General features: G+C 43.6%; 1 protein-coding gene across 1 annotated transcript in view; it reads right to left on the bottom strand.

Moving 5' to 3' along the window:
* Positions 1-15,511, bottom strand: part of WASF3 (WASP family member 3) — a 130,622-nt gene that overhangs the window by 6,400 nt on the left and 108,711 nt on the right. The window contains exons 6-9 of the mRNA XM_073613402.1: positions 12,856-12,973; positions 10,460-10,635; positions 7,146-7,409; positions 3,913-4,274 (exon numbers count right to left, since the gene is read on the bottom strand). Of these exons, the coding sequence (XP_073469503.1) occupies positions 3,913-4,274; positions 7,146-7,409; positions 10,460-10,635; positions 12,856-12,973 (920 nt within the window). The remainder of the gene's footprint in view (positions 1-3,912; positions 4,275-7,145; positions 7,410-10,459; positions 10,636-12,855; positions 12,974-15,511) is intronic.

Consider the following 15,511-nt stretch of genomic DNA (forward strand, 5'->3'; position numbering starts at 1 on the left):
CCTTTGTTTGCTTTTATGTGTCACCTAGGGCACTAAACCTCCCACTGGTACATGGCACTATTTTGTTCACTGACACCAACGATAGGGCACCGTTCCTTCCACCTGCAACATAAATGGGGCACTATTCTTCCCACTGACACCAATGATGGGGATTATTCTTTCCGCTAATACCAATGATGGAGCACTAATCCTCCCAGTGACATCAATGATGGGGCACTAATACTCCCATTGACATCAATGATGGGGCACTAATCCTCCCACTTACCAATGATGGGGCACTAATTCTCCCACTGACACCAAGGATGGGGCACTAATCCTCCCACTGACACCAATGATGGGGCACTAATCCTCCCACTGACACCAAGGATGGAGCACTAATCCTCCCACTAGACATCAATGATGGGGCACTAATCCTCCCACTGACACCAATGATGGGGCACTAATCCTCCCACTGAAACCAAATGATGGGGCATTATTCTTCCCATTGATAACATTGATGGGGGACTCTTCCTCTTCCTACCGTCCACAGGCATTATTTAATATTTTTTAACCCCGCTAACAACCAAGCCTTAACCATTTTCTACTCCTACTGGCCACAATCAGGCCCTCCTATAGTCTGAAGACAGTTGCTTGGACAGTTTGGAGAGCCCTGGTATAGAGTGTACAAGGGTTAAAACCACTGAAGTTTTTATTGTCTCACCAATATAGAATAAAGAAATGGAATAATATAGTTTCTGCTAAACAATAAGAAATATTTTATTCACACAACAACAGTAAAACCGACTGTACCTAACCACTAAAAAATAATCCCAGAGTGTAATAAAAATTTGAATGATCCGGTCATAACTGAAAAGCTAGTTTGTCTCAGTGTTTATAGGTGTATCATTGTATGTATGGATCACTGGATTGTGGCTGTACAGATACACTTTATGCAAAGCAGCAGGTAAACTGTATGATTACTACACGTGTATTCAGTCATCCCCGACAACATATTTCTGGAGTAAATCAAGTACATTTCAGCTACCAGGAACATTATGCAGTTTTTCAGGGACTAAGACCCACACATGTTATGAAGTTTTTATTCCCTTATACAGTAAATTGTATGGCATTATATGTTGTGGTTTGATACATAAATTTGGAGTGTGCCTATATAAGCCTCACTTTTTAGAACATGAAAAGCTAAGTTCACCTTTAGGCTACTTTCCCATTGGGGTGTTGGGGGCGTCGGCTGTAAAGCACTGCTATTTTTAGCGGCGCTTTAGCATCGTTTTTGTGGCCCTTTCCGGCCACTAGCGGGGTACTTTTAACCCCCGCTAACAGCCGAAAAAAGGGTTAAATTGTGCCCACAAAGCGCCACTGCAGCACCGCTTTGCCGGCGCTTTGGCACTGCCCATTGATTTCAATGGGCAAGGGCACTTTAGGAGCGGTGTATACACCACTCCTACAGCGCCTCAAAGATGCGGCTTGCAGGACTTTTTTTAGCGTCCTGCCAGCGCACCGCTCCAGTGTGAAAGCCCGAGTGAGAGGAGAGGCTCTTTACAGGCGCTATGCAGGTGCTATAGCGCCTGTAAAGCGCCTCAGTGTGAAAGCAGGCTTACAGAAAAAAAACACAATGCACATATTTTTGCAGAAAATAAATATGCATTTATTATTTTTTCCTGGGATTATATGTTCATTTCAGCACACATCTGTTTCTGTTTGAAAGTTGGACATGTCAGTGGACTACAAGAGAGCTCATTAGCGCCCCCACAGTCCACTGAAACTACAATTCCATCTGCTGCAGTGGCAGATGATAATCATAGTTCATTCTGTGAATGAATAATGTGGCTTTGTAGGCGGAGCCCTGCACAGCCAGCTGTTTTTATAAAGTGACAGTGGGTGCAGGGAGAAGAACCCCTGCCTGCTGTCACTAGTTGGGTTTAAGAAATGGAACATGTTACATGTTCCACTCTAAATATGGATTCCAAAGGTGAACTTTAAAACACCCTATGTGTATACAAACTTTTAAAACTTTATCAAGTCTTTTTTGTTGTCACTGTGTAGATTGTTTATTGTCTGTCGATTGTTTCAGAGACCGAAAGTGATGAGAAATACCAAATTTCAAAGATCATGAGAAAGTGAGTCTATGTTCAAAAATGATCTAGCTTACTTCTTTTAAACCTGCATAACTCAAGGTTCTCCCTTGGTGGTTGCTGTAGGTCACAGACGATGCATTGTCTGATTGCACCTTGACTGGGTGTCCTTGCAGAAGAGGGGTCCAGTGTTACAAAGACATCCTTATTGCTCTGTGCTCCAAGATGTTGAGAAACCCATTTCCAGTGTGGTGCAACCAGTCCAGGAGCTCAAAATGCATGTATATTATTGGGAGAAAGTAAAAATGGCATCTGTGCATGTGCAGACGTGTGATACCATCAGCATGACAGATTGCCCCTTTTGTGCTCCTCCACTACCATATGTCGCTCCACATAACAAAAAAATGGACCAAATCTCCCCATTACAGAGAACATTGCTGGGGAGGGGAGTCTGCCATCTTCTCAACTAAAATCAGATAGACTCATCAGTCCATAGGTTTGCTGCAGGGCCAGTAGGCCCAATCTTCACCCACCACTACGCATGCACTAATTGAGGAACACTGTTCTTAACCTGTATAGCACTTTGGATTCACTGTATCCTGGATGATTGATGCCCTGCAGGATTCAGCACTAACCTGCAGGCATTACAGACCATCCCCGCTCTACAGAGTTGCCAACTTCCCGTTTTTTACTGACAAAACATGGAAAATTTACTGGTAGAACACATTTTTTTACTGGCAACCTGAGAAATTACAAAACTCCTATTGAAAACTAACACAGTGAATATTTAAATACTATGAACATGATATAGAAACACTGACAATACCTATAATTAAGTAATTAAGTAAGTAATTTGCTTGATTTACACTTAAAAAGTCAACAAAGCATGAAATTATCAGCCCCTGATATTTACTGGCAGTTGTAAAAAAAAATCACAGATTTTTCCAAATTGTCAGTAAATTTACTGGCGGTTGGCAACCCTGCCGCTCTTGCATTCAGGGTCAGAGTACAATCCCTCCTGTCCATTAGGCTGTAGTGACCGATCCAAATTAAGCCTTGCTCTATTCCATCAAAGGATCAAGGATGCTGGGTACAGGCCAGGGAATCGGGACTAAGCCCTTACAAGGAAAATCTTTAGAGAGACATCTGTAGGTACATCCATCACCTAAGAATATTAGCTAAAGGCTTAGCTAAGCTTGAAGGGGTTATGTCTGGACAGGGATTCTGGTCTTTTTTTGGCCAGTGTCCATTCATCTGAAAGCAGCAGCATAACTCAAGTAGTCACGAATAGGACTGCTCCGTGTCCTGTGATGAGTGATTAGGAAATTAACTTCTGCACTTATAACTATTGAGATTCTGTCGTAAATAACCTTCATGAGAGTGGGCAAGGGTTTGGGGCTTCATGAGAAGATGAGCTTACCAGGCATTTTCTTTTTACTTCTTACTGGCAAAAGCATAATACAGTATCTTTTATTAATAAATGTGGCTTATTTATATAAAACATTTAAAATAATACTGGCACTAATGAGATATAGCCGCATATTTGCTATATGCGGCTATATCTCATTAGTGCCAGTATTATTTCAGCTTTGTCACAGCAATGCTTTATGATTGCTTGCTGTAGGTTTATGCATTTTACTCATTTGATACAGTTTCATGCTAAAACAATGCAGCAAGTTCAAAAGAGTAGTAAATCAGTGAAAGTTCTTATTTATCCATGCCATGGTATGGCTACTAGTAATCAATTACATTCAGCTAGACTTGTTCTATAATGGTGAGAATAAGTTACTCATCTAAGTACATTCCTCAGTTCTGAAGCTACCCAGTACATTTTACTCACCCATACGTATAGCAGACAACAAGTCGCTTCGAGCATCGCTGGTCAGGCCAAGCATATGAGCACCATCATGCCGCTTTGCTTCTAGTACTTTGACAAAGTGCATCGGAGATGAAGAGTGACATAGGACAGGTGCAGGAGGTCCTGGTGGTGGAGGGGGAGGTCCAGGTGAGGCCGAAGCACTGTTTACAGGAGGAGGAGGAGATGCTGCGTATGGAGACCCAGATAACTGTCCCCCTGGTGATCCTGGAACCGGGTGCTGAAGGGGACTAACAAAAGCAGTCTGAGCTGAAGGAATAACGGGGGGAGGTGGGGGTGGGGATCCCGTGGGGTAATACTCCATCATCTGAGGAGGCAGCACTCTCCTTTAAGATATAAAAAACAATTAAAGTTATTACAGTACTTTACCAATAGCTAGAAAACAATAAAGTTACCCCAAGGTTCCGATAAGCTTTCAAATGCTGTGATCATGCATCTCACTATGGCGCAGTTCATATAGGCATCAGTGTTATTACTTCCCACAGTCCTGAAGAAAGTGGCGATGTGGGAAAGTCACTAGATAAATGGGATACATGGACAGAAAATAGGGGTTGATTTACTAAAACAGGAGAGTGCTTTGACAAAAAAAAACTGGAATCTGATTGGTTTCTATGCAGAGCTGCACCAGATTTTGCACTATCCGGTTTTGGTAAATCAACCCCACAGTGTTTTAGAAGGTGAGCTCACAATGCTGCACAGCCACTATAACCTTGAAATCCTGCTCAATTTGGTTAAAAAGTAATAGATGTCCAATATTTTCATCAAAATCTGTTTGGATAGAAATGTGGGAGCTGCCCTTGCTGACTTGTTTTTAAAGGTCCATTAGCTTCAGAGACCCCACAGCACAGTGGTCATCTTTGAGACCCTCTTTGTTCAATTACACCCAATACTGAGCCGTCTAATCAAGGATAAGTCACTGCCCTGGTCACTCAATAGGCTTGATTTACTAAAGGCACATATACTCTTGACTTTGCAAAGACATTTCCCCCAGAGACTAATGAATGAGGTGAAGCACATCCAATCAGGTGCAAGAAAAAAAAAACCCTTGCATGACATTGGGTATTCTTTACAAAGTGAAATTTCACTAAGCTCTGGGGAAAATGTCCTTGCAAACTGCAACTTCCCCTGTAAAGAGAACAGCCTATTTGTAGAAGTAGAAGGGTAGAAGAGTGCACGGTATTAAATATGTTAGAAATCATATTTATCCAATAAAGAAAATATTTTTAAAAAAATTATTTTATTTTCATTTCTGACTAAAAGAAAATATGTACACATACACATACTGCCATCAGCATTGCTACAACCAAAAAATATTTATCATAATTATAACAGATGATGCAACAATCCATTTCTTTCCAAGGAATGGAAGGTTATGTTCTATAGAATTGATAATTTGGTAATCTTACAGCGATTTGTAGCTTAGTTGATCAGAGATTAGGTTTGAGCAGAGTTTCATGTCAGGGACAAGCTGTAGCAGAGAACACTAACCAAATACAATACAAGTTGGACCTGTAGCTGCGGAAATTGCTTTTCAGTACCTGCGAGGCTTTGCTACTATAAAATCTGAAAGGGTGCCTTTATATATGTACACCTTCTTAAAACAGATACACATCTCAATTAATTCCTTTTGTGACCCTAGTGCCAACTGTACTTTAAGGGGAAAAAACTTTTTTTTTTTTTTTAAAGTGTTACTAAACCCAGGACCCTGCATTCACTATATCTGGTCTCCCACAGTACACAGAACATGGAAATGCGATTATTTTAGTAAATTTAAACTGCTAATTACCTTTTCTCATCAGCAGTATGTAGCAGTCTTGTGACTTCTATCAGTGTTTGGTTAAAGCTTGTAGAAGGAGTTTTCATTCTCCTTTGACTATTATATGAGGCTTTATGCTATGAGGCTTTATGATCCCTGACCCTCTGTCTGGACAGTGCTGATAGCCCGTGTGCTGATCACATGCACCCCCCCCCCCCCCCAAAAAGAAACTCTCTAGCATTACACACCAAACTGAGCATGTGCAGAGTGCCTATTAGGGCTCTGTTCTATGAGCAGATAGATTGGGGACAGGATCAAACAGCCTTTTTACACATGATTACCCCTTAGGTTCCACAGTGGATATAACAAGAATGCTTTACTGCATATACAGATTTTACCATTGTGGGTTTAGCAGTGGCGGCCGGCCCACCCACAAGGGGCAGCGCCCCCCCAACCCACACCATCTGTGTGTCTGTGCACTGTGCAGGGTGCCAGACCAACAGGTCTGTACCAGGTCCGTCACCCTCTCACAGGCACATGACCACATCCCGAGGCCCCAATTGGCCAGTTTCATATTGTCCTTGGGGTGCAGAGCACTGTGCCCCGAGCCCACCCACCCTGCAATACCAGTGGCTTCCTGGCCAATCAGGACAGGAAGACCCAGAACCCGGAAAGAAAACCAGGTCAAGACAGAAGCTGTGGCGCTGGGCACCAGGGGATTCATGACAGCTGGAGGGCTCTGCCGTAGCGTGAGTGCGGACCTGGAGGGGCCAGCCCATGCCCCCCCAAAATCCTCCAGCACCAGCCGCCACTGGGGTTTAGTAACACTTTAAGGCTCCGTTCACACCAGGTCAACTTCCCATGTGACTTTGGACACAAAGTTGCATCCCATTGATTTCAATGGCACCCATTCCAGTCTATGCGACTTAAAAGTTGAAAAGGTTTCTGCACTACATTGATGTGACTTTAGTGCCAGAGGGTGTAAAGTCGCACTCCAAAGTCGCACTAGTGTGAACAGAGCCTTAGCCTACTTCACCTGTTTCTTTGTACAGTCTTGTTCAGAAACTCTACTCCACAGAAGGTATAATTTCTTCAAACTACATTGATTAGGGTCAATGAGCCTTAAGCGGCTGTATGCATTTGGCCCCAGAGGCAAATAAGGAATGATTTTCATTTCTATGCCCACTTTTCTGGAACAAAATGTGATGGAAGTGAGACATGCTGCTATTCTAAGACGATTCTGCTATGCTTCCCACTTGTTAAGTGAGGGGCTTTCTTTAAACAATGGTCACTTTAAAAATGAGAGTATGGGGTAATTTACAGAGGCTAAAAACAAAGATGAATACTTTAAAATGTAGTAATGGTGGGACTGATTGCTCTGGGCAACCACTCCAGTTTTGTCATTCAGTCCTACTTCTTAAATAGCTGATATTTAGGTTACCTGCACTCTGAGGACACAAGTGGAGGTGGGTGCAGTCCATCCATGGTTGGTGGGGGTGGTGGTGGCGGTTGCTGCGGTCTGTTTAAAGTGCCATGTCTTAGTGTTCCAGTTGAGGAGCGGAAGTCGTGTTCATGAACCTGATTAGCACCTACATGATGCAGTGACTCTCCTGACCCAACATATGTTGGGGTCATGGGATGCTGGTGCATGGAGTGGTTTGGTGTTGCAGGATAGGAATATTCTGTAAGATCTGATACATGTGACCTGTGACAAAGAAATAAAAATAAAAAGTAAAAAAAAAAAAAAATACCAACACTGCCTACTTTTTTCCAAGTCTGCAACCTTTTAGTGAAAATGTCAACACATGCATTTCCATGAAAATATCACTTAAAGTATTTTAGAGCCAAAAAATTTTAATTAGTTCTTGAACATAAAAGAGAGTGAATAAAACCCCTGTCAGGTTTTGGGCTTTAGATACACTTTGATAACTATTATGCAGATATTATTGTGTTAAGGTTAAAAGGGAAAGCTGTAAAAATAAGCAGTTTCTTTTTATACCACACACAATGAAAGAGCAAATTTGCATAGGATTGTGCCAAGGAATGAGTTCAGTTCTGGATTATCTCCTTTGAAATGCTAATTAAAGCCAATACAGAATCAGTGGTATAAAACAGATTGCTGTATTTGTATTAGCAAGAAAATGCATTAGTTACATTTAAATTGTGTTTCTGCATTTCATAAAAAAAAAACAACATGCAATTATCCCATGCTGTGACACTTCAGAAATGATAGACATGGCACAGCATTTCTAAATAAAATGTAACTAACCCTTCTATAATTTTTTATCTTCTGCAATGTGGTCACATCTTGTATATCTGTAATAACTTCATACATTATTTGCAACAATCTTAAAAATTCTGATTTAAAGTTTAGTAAAAGTAGAAAAAAAATTTCACTTGATTAAATCTCTATTTAAACTTAATAGTCACTCACTTTCAACCAGACAGGTCACATGATTTATCTAAAATGCGTTACAGATTAGAATGGGTAGTCCTCAAAGGGCACAGTAGTATAGAACATGTAGCTGGAGGACTAGAGCCAGGAAGGACTTTTACTACTGCAAATTGCCACCTCTTGGTTGGAGGCAAATTTTGCTGAAAGTCGAAACTCAACTTCAATAGGAGGTTAAGATGTACTGTATATGATGATTTTTGCTTCTAAAAAAGGTATCACAGCCTTAGGTTCACAAGAAAAAATATATATACAGGCAGTGCCCTCTTAATAGCATCATGGGCCCCTGGGCAAAGTAATGCACTGGGACCCCTACTAGCCTGCCCAAACTTACGCTCCTACTCTCAAAAAATTAAAGTATAAATAGTTGATAGAATTAAACATATTGATTGTTGCTGTCAATTAAATTGATTTTAAACAATAAGAAAACATGTCATAAATCAAAGACTAATCAACACGAAGAGCACAGTACAGGGGGGTCAGAAGGGCACGATACTGGGATCAGGAGGGCATAGTACAGGGGGGATCAAGAGGGCACAGTACAAGGGGGTCAGGAGGGTACAGTACAGGGGGTCAGGAGGGCACAGTACAGGAGGGTCAGGAGGGCACAGTACAGGGGGGCCAGCAGGGCACAGTACAGGGGGGACCAGGAGGGCACAGTACAGGGGGGGTCAGGAGGGCAGAGTACAGGGGGGTTCGGGAGGGCACAGTACGGGGGGGTTGGGATCAGGAGGGCACAGTACAGGGGGGGTCAGGAGAGCACAATACTGGGATCAGTAAGGCACAGTAGTGGGGGGGTCAGGAGGGCACAATACTGGGATCAGGAGGGGGTCAGGAGGGCACAATACTGTGATCAGGAGGGCACACTACAGGGGGGGGTCAGGAGGGCACAATACTGGGATCAGGACGGCACAGTACGGTGGGGGGGGGGGGGGGGCAGGAGGGCACAATACTAGGCTCAGGAGAGCACAATACAGGGGGGGGGTCAGGAGGGCACAATACTGGGATCAGGAGGGCACAGTACAGGGGGGGGGGGGCGGAAGGAGGGCACAATACTAGGCTCAGGAGAGCACAATACAGGGGGGGGGTCAGGAGGGCACAATACTGGGATCAGGAGGGCACAGTACAGGGGGGATCAGGAGGGCACAGTACAGGGGGGGGGGCAGGTGGGCACACTACAGGGGGATCAGGAGGGCACAGTACAGGGGGGGTCAGGAGGGCACAATACTGGGATCAGGAGGGCACAGTACAGGTTCTGGGATGCTTCCCAGGACACAGCCATCCCGGGACCATTTAGAAAAAAGCATGACTATCCAGGCAAATCTGGGACAGCTGACAAGTATGATGTAATGCAGGATTATCATGGGGCCTCAGTGCACTTGGGGCCCCTGGGCACTGCCCAGGGGTGCCCATGCATTAAGACAGCCCTGTATACAGGCTCTTTTTAGTACGTATAGATATCTAAAGGGCAATGATGGCTACTGGTCAATGTTGTTTACTCTTGTGTGTTTCCAGTTTCTTAAACTGATCTTTTATTTAGCATTTCATTACCTTCATAAAACCTTAATTTAGGAAATAAACCTTCAAATACAGAATGCTTTCCCTGACAAAGTGCCAGCAGAGAATTCTGGAATTTTAAATATGAACAGTCCAGGAACAGCTGCTTGCATTTGGACTGTTTGCTTAATTGGCGCTCGGTAAAAAGCTGAATAAAATAAGAAGGGTGTTTGTCAGAAGCTCTAGCTCCTGAATGATCATGGTAAATTGGAAATATTCACATGTTGTGTCAGATTTACCCAACTAAAACAAAACATTTCCTGAACATAATATATAATATATGTTTAAAACACACTTTACCAGAGCCTGATATTTAAAGTTAGGGTGAATAGGTTTTGGCTTCCTATATCATTAGGGATCAATATTAGTGACATCTCACCTAGTTTATGGTTCAGGGGGTCTCACTCATCTTACTTCATTCTCCATAAAACAAAACTCAGGCTGAGAGTAGAAGCTGTTGCAAGTGGGTGAAGCTGGGGACATAACCCAGATCTTACCACCAGAAGATACATGAAGCTTCTGGGTGATTTAAAACAGCAACAAAGAATTTATGTGATTGGAGACTTTGCATACAAGCTTTTCCATATTTTACGAATACACTCACTAAAACAAATACATTTTAAAGCTTATAATCAGCTAGCATAACAAGTCACCAGTCATGTGTCTCTGTTGTAGCCAACACTTTGAAACTGCACAACTTCATACAAAGATTCTGTTGGGAGGACCTAACAGAGGAACAAACAGACCTAGTATCGGGTGACATGGATCCCTCAGAAGAGGCTCCTTGGTAAATATTAGGAGACAGTCTGTTGTCCGGTCTTAGTTCTTTGTCGTAGGCCATTATGTTCCATTCTTGGCGTCGATTCCTGGCTTTTCTGACTTTCTTCACCTCACGGGTAGTGCCGTCCACACGTTTTTGCTCCTTAGGTGATGTTAAAACACACACACACAAAAAAAAAGATATCCGTAAATAAAGGAATATTTATTGGGTAGCAATAAAGCCTGTCATTGTTTTCTATAGCTTTTAGTAGTATTTTTCTGAAGTAAAATAAGTGTGATATGCATAATTGTTCTGGGTCAGTTACCATGAAAATAAAGAAGTCATTGGGTTAATATAACAGCCAAGTAAGACTACACATTTTGGGTAGAGTTCAAGATCTGCATCTGGACTTATTACAGGATACAGTGTTGATGTGTAGGTCAGCTAGAGGAACCAGAGAGCTGCAGAGGACCTAGGACAGGGGTCTCCAAACTTTTCACTTCGAGGGCCACGTTGTGCATTTTTCACATATTCACGGACCGAAAAATGTAGATATAAATGCAGTAGAGCTGGATGGCTCACCTGTATCCCCCACCTGCGCCTAAAAGCCGTAACCTCATACACAGGAGCTAAACTTCTAGTGTGCACAGGGCTTTACATCTGTGTTTCCGTCACACACACACCTCCATACATTTGGTCCTCATCAGAGGCCACCTGCATATTTGTGTCCCCCTTAGAGCCCCCCTCCATATTTGTGTCACCATCAAAGTCCCCTGACACAATTGTGTCCCCATCAGAGCCCCCCGACACATTTGTGTCCCCATCAGAACTCCCCCAAACTGTACCCCCATCAGACCCACCGTTGCACATTTGTGTCCCCATCAGACCTCCTCAATGCATATATATGTCCTCATCAGAGCCCCCTTTCATATTTGTGTCCCCATCAGAGCCCCCTGCATATCTATGCCCCCTTTAGAGCCCCCCCCTCAGAGCCCTCCCACTCACTGTGTCCTCATCAGAGGCTCCTCACATATTTGTGTCCCCATCAGAGCCGACCTGCATATTTGTGTCTCCAAAGACCCCCTGAATATTTGTGTCACCATCAGAGTCCCTCTCCCACACACATTTTTGTCCCCAACAGAGCCCCTGCTGCACATTTATGTCCCCATCAGAGCCCCCCCTGCATATTTGTTTCCCTCATTAGAATCATCTCTCCACATTTGTGTCCTCATCAGAGAACTCTCCCTCCAACAGCACAAGCAGTCACATTTGTGTCCCACTTACATTTGTGTCTAGCTTCAGTGCTGTTCGCTGCACGTCCCGGAACCTGCCTGGCTGTTACACAGGCATGCTGTAGGCAAAAATTACAGCATCAAAGGACACTGATGCAAACAGCGGGGTGGGAGCCAGGAGGTTCAGCAGGTCCTAGCGCGGCGGTCCTAGCAACTTAGTGAGACACCGGGTTGGGCAGCCATTGTTCGGCTGCAGGACCTGCATTGCATACTGTCAGGGGTGAGTATGCAGCGCAGTTCCTGCTACCCGACATAGCTTGAGCAGAAACTGACCCTGCAGTGAGTCTGACTACTCAAGCTGTGGGCCGGAAAAAATGTCCCAGTGGGCTGGATGTGGCCTGTGGGCCATACTTTGGAGACCCCTGACCTAGGAGATCAACATTCCCAGAAGTGTTGGTTAGTCTTTTTCAGAATCTTTTACTAGTAAAAAATGCATTTTGGAAGCCTACAAAGACATTAGGACATTGTTATAGCACTTACTGTGCGCAGAGATTATGTGCCATAAGTTTGTTCTTTTTTTCAACCACCACTTTCCTTTTACAATGGATTTTCAAAATAACACAATTGGGAGTTAATGATTATCTATGGTCAAAATGTAAATTTATATATTCATTTCCCCATTGAATTTAAATTATTTCTAGCCTACTTCTGTTAATCTGAACCATCTTGAAGTTTGTAAATTCAATTTGTGAAGTTCCCCACATGTTTACTTCCTTGAATTGTGTGATACATATTCACTATGCCCTGTGAGTAGGCACTGCTGTGTCACACATTTCACAGAGCCTGCCTTCTGAACTACAGAGATGCTGGGAGAAGTTTCAGGAGTCACTGCTTGCAGGCAGCAAGGTACCTTGGGATATGTAGTCCTTAGAAATTGAAAGTAGAAAGTAGAAGGGAAGCTGCAGGTTCTCATGCTAAATGGGTCACACCGAAACATAAATCTATAGGAGATAAGGATATACTAAGATTGTTCCTAAACACAATGTTGAGAAATCTCCAAAAGATAAGTCAGCCACAGTGAAAAAGTTATCAGGGGTCCTAGTGGATTTTCTATTCTTTTACAGCAACCAGTATGAGATATAACCATTACCTTCTGTCTTCTTTTCTCTTTTCTTTTATCTTCAGTGTCTTGCAGCATTTTTTCTTTCCAAAGGTCAAAGAAATATGATGGATCAGTGTAAAATTTCAGGCCATCTTTCTTGTCATCTCTATGAAGAAAGTTAGTGGAAACAACTTTTAGTTAGATCTTAGATCCTCACAAAAAAGCTGTATTAGCGTCACCTGCATTCTGATTTCTATGACACAGCTAAGAAAATCTGAATAGACATCTTTAACATGGTTACCGGAATCCTAGAGGAAGCCTGGCTGTAACAAATGGGCACTGGTTCTGGATGCAACCCGAAAGAACCAGTCTTTCAAGCACACTTGTATTTTACAGGTATCTGACGCTGGTTAAATACCACTACCCCCAGAAAACAAAGTAGAACGCCTGCCAACAAGGAACTCCCCCCGCCTGTGTTTGGAAAGCCATTTTTTTTCTTTCACATCAGTAAGTTCTCTATGTTAGATGAAAAGCACTGTGCACTGCTACAGAGACTTATTGGCTCAAAGTGCTGTCACTTTGCCTATAACCAGTGCTACTGTACTGGAGAGAACATGTAAATTTAGAGCCAAGACAATACAGCCAACTGTATGCAAAATGCATGTTAATGATTGGTATTAGCCCTTTTATGTCTGCAATATATATTATTTATTATTTATATATAAGCAAATACAAATAGGACATAATGCTGGGGACACTTTTAAAAATGTCTGAGAGCCAGCTAGTTTTCCGATCATGTAATCACTATGTCAGCTTTGAGAGTTATCACAGGCAGGCAGGAGGCTTCAGCTGTTTAAAAATTTAATTGTTCATAACCATTTTGCATAAAGCAAAAAAAAAAAAAACACAGGATTTTTGTTACTTATCGTATCATCTATTTCTCTGAGTTTATTGGTGGACACAGCTCCTTTGATTCTTGATCATTAGGGTTTTATACCACCATCTACAGAAGTAGGACAAGGCAAAAAGCTTAGTCACAAAGCAGTGTTTCAAGCAAAATCTCCAACAGAGGGGTGGGTGTTGTGTTTGTCACGGTGAGTAACAAAAATCTTGTTTTCTCTTATGTCCATTGACTGGCACAGCTCTTCGGATTCTTGACCACTAGGGATGTACCAAAGCAGTGCCTCAACGAGGGGTGGGCAAACCAAAATAATCAGAGCAACCAGGCAAAACACGCCAACCATAACAATCCAATAGGGACCCTAACCACTTGCTGGCAGCTGCAGACTAAGCAATGTACTGGACATAGCAGATCATGGTGCTTGGTATCCGGCCACTGTGAGCAGCTGGGGCATCATGTGATTGCTATGACCAATCATAGCAATCACATGATTACTCCTTCGGGTGCAGGGACCACTCCCCCCTGATCCAGTGTCTGATGGCTGAGATAATCCACCTGTCAATCCTCAATGCCGGAGATGTGCATAGCGGAGAGCCGTGGAATAAACTTTTGCATCCACAACAAAATGCGGGATGCCTCCAGCGCCACTGCCGCACTTCTCGTGTCCCCTTGGTGCTCGACATAGGCCACTGTGCTGGCGTTGTCCGTTTGGATGCTGATCGGGAAAATCTGTCCAGTGCTCCAGAGACAACTTGATTGCTCGCAACTCTAAGACACTGATGGGCAGTCAAGCTTCCTCCAGCGACCTTGAGCCAATCTCGAGCCCAGGACGCCTCCCCAGCCAGACTGTCTGGCATCCCTGTCATCAGGGAGAGATAGGACTTCCCCGGCCTGTAGGGAAGGAGGCCTTTCCGAATCAGGTTGTCCAGGAAAGCGGACAACTTTTCCCATTTGGACAGCATTTCCCTCTGCAGAACCCCTGTGTGGAATTGTGCATACGGAACCGCTTCAAAGATGGACACATGAGACCCAGCGTCAGCATGCAAGCCAGCAGAAGGACCACTTGCAGGATAGGAGAAGGAGAAGTCACACCACTGTCTAAAGCTTGCATGGGATGCCTGCCGGAAGAAACACCTTGGCCTGCATGGAAAAGGGTGTCAGTCCCAGATACTCCAGCCTCCTGGTCGGGGACAGGGCAGATTTAATGAGATTCAAAATCTATCCAAAGTCTTGCAAGGAGCATATCCTGATCCTGACACTATCCATCAAGGCCGAGTCAGTCTCCACTCAAAGGAGAAAGTCATCCAGGAAACTGATGACAGCAATCCCCTGTTGTCTCAGTAACGCAAGGACTGGGGCCAAAACCCGGGAAGCGGAGACCAGACCAAAAGGAAACGTCACAAACTGATAACCATAAAGCTCAAGAAATGCGGAAGTCCCTTGCAGTTAGGAATGTGCAGGTACGCGTCCTGGATGTCTAAAGAAGCCAGGGAATTCCCTGATAAAGGGAGGCCACCACTGAGGGAATGGATTCCATCTTGAACCTTTGTACCTGCACAAAAGAATTCAATGCCTTGAGGTCCAGGATTGAGAGAACTCTGTCCTACTTTGGGACTGAACAGGTTGGAGTAAAACCACCGGAGCAATCCGAAGCAGGTCCTGCACTGTCCCATACAGGGTAGCGTTGTCCCGATACCACTTTTTTAAGACCAAGTACAAGTACTGATACTTTTTTAAAGTACTCGCCAATACTGATACTTTTTTTAATGTCATGTGACAGTGGCACTAATATGCAGCACTGAT

This window comes from Aquarana catesbeiana, linkage group LG02, assembly GCF_042186555.1.
Source record: "Aquarana catesbeiana isolate 2022-GZ linkage group LG02, ASM4218655v1, whole genome shotgun sequence".
Taxonomy (NCBI): domain Eukaryota; kingdom Metazoa; phylum Chordata; class Amphibia; order Anura; family Ranidae; genus Aquarana; species Aquarana catesbeiana.